Source organism: Phoenix dactylifera, unplaced genomic scaffold, assembly GCF_009389715.1.
Source record: "Phoenix dactylifera cultivar Barhee BC4 unplaced genomic scaffold, palm_55x_up_171113_PBpolish2nd_filt_p 000064F, whole genome shotgun sequence".
Classification (NCBI taxonomy): Eukaryota; Viridiplantae; Streptophyta; class Magnoliopsida; order Arecales; family Arecaceae; genus Phoenix; species Phoenix dactylifera.
The window spans coordinates 1,737,815-1,744,256 of NW_024067673.1; the positions used below are offsets into that span (position 1 = coordinate 1,737,815).

Consider the following 6,442-nt stretch of genomic DNA (forward strand, 5'->3'; position numbering starts at 1 on the left):
ACACGATCTCACGTAGTGCCAATGGCAGCTCCCTCTCTCCTCACACAGGACGTATCCTGAGTGGTGAGCCGCGTATGCAGCCACCCAGTCAGCCGCCCCGTTGGTCTCTCTGAATACATACTTGGCCTCAAAGGCCAAGCCTTCCCTGACCAACATCCTAATGTCCCGAATCAGAGGGTGGTCAGTGCTCTCACCACTCGGGCCCCGTCGGAGCCACCCAATAACTGTAGCCGAGTCGCCCTCCAAGATGATCGAGCTGGCCCGCAACACCTGCCGCGCATGGCGAAGACCTGCCCAGGCAGCTCGCAACTCTGCCCCTGGAACTGATATGTCGAACAACTGCCCACCGCTCGCTGCCACTACCCTGGAGTGAGGGTCCCGTATGACGAAGCCTGCCCCGCCTCGCGCACCTCCATCCAACACCGACCCGTCAAAATTTACCTTGAGGAAACTCGGGGGTGGGGGCTCCCAGGTGAAGAACACCGTCCGAGGAGCTGCCTGAGCAGAGAAAGAACCCCAGGTGTCCCGAGCTATCAAGGCTGTGTCTGAAGGGGTGGTGAGTCTGGACTCTATCGCCAATGCTCGAGCAGACTCCGCAACAAACCTCGGCGACATCCTGCGCTCGCCGAATGTGCGAGCGTTCCTTGCCAGCCATATCTGATGGGCTGTGCAAGTCGCTCGGATGGCCTCCTGACATGTCCCGGGACTGGCCAACCACTGTCGTATCATCTGTAAGAAAAGTCTCCTCTCCCGCCATACCTCCTCCGGGATACCTGTCCACTGTCATGTCGACCTCACCCAAGTGCACCGAAATAGTACATGATCCACAGACTCATCAGCACCGCACGCCCCGCACTCCGCAGGGATCCCCCAACCACGCCGACTCAACACTGCTCTCGTCGGGAGGCGGTCCCACATCACCTTCCATAAGAAGAGTGCTGCCCTCGGGGGGAGCCCCGACCTCCAGATCCAGGCACAGTCCGGTCCCCGCTCCTGCTCCCGCTGGATAACCCGGGACAAATCACCCAGCCTGACACTGGCCCTGCATGAGGTGCCCCAAATCCTGACGTCTGGTCCCTCACAGCCTGGTACTGGAAGGGATCGGATCCTCTCAGCAAGATGTGCCCCGAACACTCGATGCAGCCTGGCCTCGTCCCACTCTGTCCTCCCTGACGCTAGGAGGCCGCACACCCGGAGCCCCTCTGCTGCCTCAATATCCACCATCGTCGGCCAACATCTCAAAGGAAAGGTGTCCACCCACGAATCGCCAATCACATCGATGCTCCGTCCATCGCCTATCAACCACCTGGTGTTAGCCAACACAGTCGGCAAGTATCTCCCAATCTCGCGCCACATAAAGGAGATTCGGCGGCCTCTCCGTGCCACCTCAGAGCCCCCTCGGCCCTATCTAGCTGCCATCACCCGGCTCCAGAGCCCCTGTGGCTCCAGCAAGAAACGGACTGCGTGCCGAGCAATAAGGGCCTCACGCCGCTCCAGGAGAGACTGCACCCCCAAACCGCCCTCGCTGATGGGAAGGCAGACCTGCTCCCAGGCCACCAAATGTACCCCATGGCCCCCACCGTGAGACCCCCACAAGAAGCTCCGGAGAAGATGTTCAATCTTCAACAGAGTCGTCTTTGGGACCACAGTGTTGGCCATGAGATATACCGGCATAGATCCTAACACCGATCTGACTAGTGTCAATCTCCCCATCATGGATAGAGATGACGCCCTCCATCCCTCCAGCCTGCTCTCGACCCGCTGTACCAGGCCCGAGCACTCTGTCACTCGTAGTCTCCGGCCTGAGATAGGGACTCCCAGGTAGACCAAAGTCCCCTCCTGCTCTGGTATCTGCAGAATCCTCCTGATCTCCTGCCTGACTCTGCTCTCCGTGCTAGGGCTGAACTGAATTGTTGACTTCATGAGGTTTACTCTTTGTCCGAACGTCGTACAGTAACCTGCCAGCACTCTGCGTAGTACCCGTGCATCAGAAGCCCGCGCCCTGGTCAAGAGAAGATAATCATCAGCAAAGAGTAAGTGAGAGATAGGTCCCGCCCCCGGTGCTGGAACATAGGCCTCCAGCTCCCGGCTAGTGCACGCACCCTGCAAGGCACGGGACAAGATATCAGAACAAATAATGAATAAGTAAGGGGATAAGGGACATCCCTGCCACAGCCCCATAGTGGACTCGAAAAAAGCTGACGGTGTGCCGTTCACTAAAATAGAAAACTTTGGCCCCTAAACACACCCAAGGACCCATCCAATCCATCGCCTATGGAAGCCATAGGCTCCCAGTGCACTCCGCAGAAAACTCCACCCGATCCTGTCATAAGCCCTCTCCATATCCAACTTGACTACCATCAGGCTGCGCCGCATCGATGCTCGCTGAAGATCCCACATCATCTCCTGGGCCAACATAACATTCTGAGAGATGTTCCTCCCCGCTACAAAGGCCCCCTGCTCTTGGCTGATGATGCCAGGCAGTAAGGGCTTTATTCTGCCCACCATTATCCTCGCCAAACCTTATACAAGGTTGTGCACAAACTAATGGGCCTGAAGTGACCCGGCTCTGCCGCCTCCTGGCGCTTTGGAATGAGCGTGATGAAGGTGGCCTTCCAATCCTCAGGCATGGCTGCCTGAGTGAAGAAACATTGCACCGCCTCAACCACTGCTCCCCGAATGATACCCCAATATCGGCGGAAAAAGAAGGGGGGGAACCCATCGGGTCCCGGAGCCTTATCTGCTGCCAGGGCCCAGACTGCCTCCTGCACCTCCTGTGCCGACATCGGCCGAACCAGGGTCGTATTCTCGTCATCAGCAATACCCACATCGACCCTCGGAAGGAGGTCACTATCATCAGGGCCTCCATCCTCCGTCCATCTGGCACGGAAAAACTCAAGTAAGACCTGTCTGACGGCAGGCTCACCCTCTACTCGATGGCCGGACTCATCGCGCAATGAGTGGATCATACTTCGCTGTCTCCGGATAACCGTCGTCCGATGAAAGAACCTAGTGTTGCGGTCACCCTCACTCACCCACTGAACCCGAGATTTCTGGCGCCAGAATATCTCGTGCTGCCGTAGTAATGAGTGGTGATTCGCAAGAAGCCCCCGAAGGTCGGACATGTTGTCCTCCGGAAGGCCACCTCCTAGGTCTTCTCTCCTCTGTAGTTCTGTAATCGCAGACTCAACCCCCTCCAATCTCCGAAAGATGTCGCCCACTACCTCACGATTCCAACGGCGGAGCCGCCGTTTGGTCAGCTCGAGTTTGCGTGAGACCCGTTGCATCGCATCCCCCCGCACCGGGACGCGCCACGCATCGCGAACAATGTCCCAAGACTGAGGATACGATAGCCAAACCTTCTCGAAACAGAAGGGGCTGTGATGACAAGGTCCCGATGATGTGGAGATCAGTAGAGGACAGTGGTCTGATGCAATCCGGGGTAAATAACTAACTCGGCAGGTAGGAAAACGAAGGATCCAATCTGGGGACGCAAGGGCCCTATCTAATCGCTCCCAAACCCTAGCACTGCCAGATTGGTTATTACACCAGGTAAACCGTGGTTCCGAAAAACCTAAGTCCACCATGCCGTTTCGCAGCATAAAGTCGCGAAACTCCCTCCTGTCCACTCTATCCGTGAAGACCGCACCTCCCCGCTTGTCACTCGCACTCTGGATACAATTGAAGTCACCAACTAACACCGTCGGGATGCCCTGGGCAGCCAGGTTGGTGATCTCTTGCCAGAGGGCTCTCCTGACCCTGTAGTCCGTGCTCGCATACACACCACACAACACCCACGGGCCGGCATTAGGTTCCGATACTACCATGATAACCTGTTGGGAGCAGTTGTGGAAGACATCAATCGTCGCCACCCCTCGCCTCCACAGGACCAAAAGGCCACCAGACAGCCCCTGGGACTCGACTGCATAGGTCTCCCAGTCCCTTCCCAGGCGCCGCCTCAATCGATCAAGCCATCGCCAGATAATCGTGTCTCGCAAAGAAAACAGATCTCTAGACAGTGGACCTGCACTAGCCGTTTAAAGGAAGACATGAAGGCTGGCTTGGCCGCCCCCTACAATTCCAGGCTAGAATCTTCATGGAACACAATCCGCATGGTCGGCCTCAGGCTCAACCTCCCCCTGGGCCTCGGGAGCTATCTCAAGCTGGCGGCCTAAGTCGCCCTGCTGCTCTATCTCACCAGATGCGTCGCACATGACGGCCGCCCTGATGAGTCGCACGACAGCTGGGTGGTCCCCCTCTACAGTAGCTATGCCCATGGAGCAATCGCCACTCACACCACTGTCCGTGGGTCCCTCACGGGTTGCCCCTCCGAGTGGCATCCCTACCACACCCTCTCGTGGCGTCAGTGGCTCGGCTGGACTCTCTGCCAGGTGCAACCCAGGATGGCCCCTGGCCTCGCACCCCCTGGGAACAGCCTCCAGCTGCTCGCCCAAGGCTGGGGTCGGAGAGCCAAACTGGAAAACCCCATCTGGGCCTCTCCCAAGGCCCTCAGGTGCGTCCCAAGGGTCCCGCATGGGGGGGGTCTGACCTCCAGTCAGGGGGGTCCCCTGCGCTGAGACCAGTCCCTAACCCGGGGACCTATACTGAAAAGGGCGCGCTGATGAGCCCGGGCTCGCTGTGCCGACCTGGACGTGGCCGACTGGGCCAGCCTACCTGGGCTCGGTAGCGGATCGAGGCCCGCTGGGGCCCTGGCCCGCTTGTTGCCGCGTGCACGGGCTCGGCTCGGTTTGCTGGGTCCAGGGTCCACCCAGCTAGGATCCGGGCTCACCCTCTCCGGGTCACGAATCACAATTGGCTCTGGGTTAACCTCGTCGAGATCGTCGACCGAGTCAACCCAGAGCAGGGCAGGGGCTTCTGGGCACCAACCTCCCCCCCACCCACCGGCGACCGGCGCCGGGCAACTTTCGACGGCTTTTGCCAGCCGTCGGTGTCTGCCGGGGACTCCGGAAGGGCCAAGCGGGCAGCCGGCGATGCCGGCCGGGCTTGGGGTGGCTCAGGCCCCGGGTCAGACACGATCATCTCCGGTCGAGCTACCGGGGATGACGGCCGAGGCGAGGCCAACACAGGCCCCGATTCTGTCTCCCTCGGCTGAGACGAGGCCAAACCAGACCCCGATTCAGTCTCCCTCGATCGTGGTGGTCGAGACTCCCGCGGCGGTGGTCTCTGCCGTATCGCCACCATCCAAGGGCCATAAACCAGCCCTTGGGTTTCCACCCCAGCGTCGGGAGGCGTCGAAACAGACCCGCCTCCAGGGTCCACCACCCCTGATGGCCGGCCCTCCACCGGTCCGGTGGTCACCGAAAAACGGCACGCCGCCTCCAAGTGACCCATCCGCCCGCACCGGGGGCAGAGGATTGGGACGTTTTCGAAGACGAAGGGCTGCCATCGCACCTTCGTCTTCCCCTGGATCAAGATCCCAGGTTTAAGGGGCACGGTGGCGTCGACCGCCACCTTCACCCGGGCGAACCCCATCGACCGCCGCTGCTCGGTGACCCCGTCCACAGCTATCGGCCGGCCTGCCCTGGTCGCGATGTCGAGGATCGTCGACGGCGTCCAGTACTCCGGCGGCAGGCGGGGAAGTCGGAGCCACACCATCACCGATGTCACGGCCTCCTCCCCTGGCTCAAAATCAGGGACCCAAGGAGCCATGGCGAGGAGCTGCCCCCCCACGACCCAGGGTCCCTCATTTAAGGCCCGATCCCGGTCAGCCGACGACCGAAAGCGCAGAGCCAGGTAGCCGTCCGCTAGAGGGACGGCCACCACCTCCTTTAGCTTGGCCCGGGCAGCCACGTCCTTGGCTACCCATTCCGCCGGAACGCGGCGGCCGAGGCTCCGTACCACGACTGCCCGCCCGTCCCACTCTAGCCGAGCCGCCGCAATGGGTTCCTCCGGAAGTGTCACGACTTCCGGGAAGCGGCGGCTCAGCCGCTCCACCTCCGCGGCCGTGGGCCACTGAGTCACCCACGGCAACGGACTCGACCAGGCACCGGAAGGCTCCCCCCGACCGCTGCGAGGTTTTCCATCATTAGTATTAGGCTTACCGTTGCCTCTCGCCGTCCCTTCCTCTTCCTTCCCCACCGGTTGCTTCCCCTTCCTGTCCATGAGAAGCAGCCCTGCGAGAGTAAAGCCTGCAAGGAGAAAGGGTTAGTTGAAGACAGAGCTCTCCCGAGTCGTCGGACCGTCCACGAGACCCCAGCCGTCGTGCCCCACGAGGAACCCAACAGCTCGACGCGGTGCCGGTAAGCCTCCTTTCCTTGACCGACGACGACCGCACCGGATACTTCGCCGATGGAAACTAGCCGTTAAACACCTCCGAGGAGTTTTCTCTCCCGGGAGTTTCTCTCTCTAAAAACTAGCCGTTCTGTCTCCCTAATGATTCTTTTTTAGTCTTGAGTACTTTCTAACAACACAAAGAAATATA

At 60.0% G+C, this 6,442-nt stretch overlaps 1 protein-coding gene across 1 annotated transcript; it reads right to left on the minus strand.

Annotated features, from left to right (window-relative positions):
• Window positions 1-1,404: 1,404 nt before the first annotated feature.
• On the minus strand, window positions 1,405-4,535 carry LOC103699848. Its single transcript, XM_039116173.1, has 3 exons — window positions 4,106-4,535; window positions 2,523-4,024; window positions 1,405-2,103 (listed from the first exon to the last, which is right to left on the minus strand). The coding sequence occupies exons 1-3, from the start codon at window positions 4,533-4,535 to the stop codon at window positions 1,405-1,407; spliced, it is 2,631 nt and encodes an 876-aa protein (XP_038972101.1).
• Between the last annotated feature and the right edge of the window lie 1,907 nt (window positions 4,536-6,442).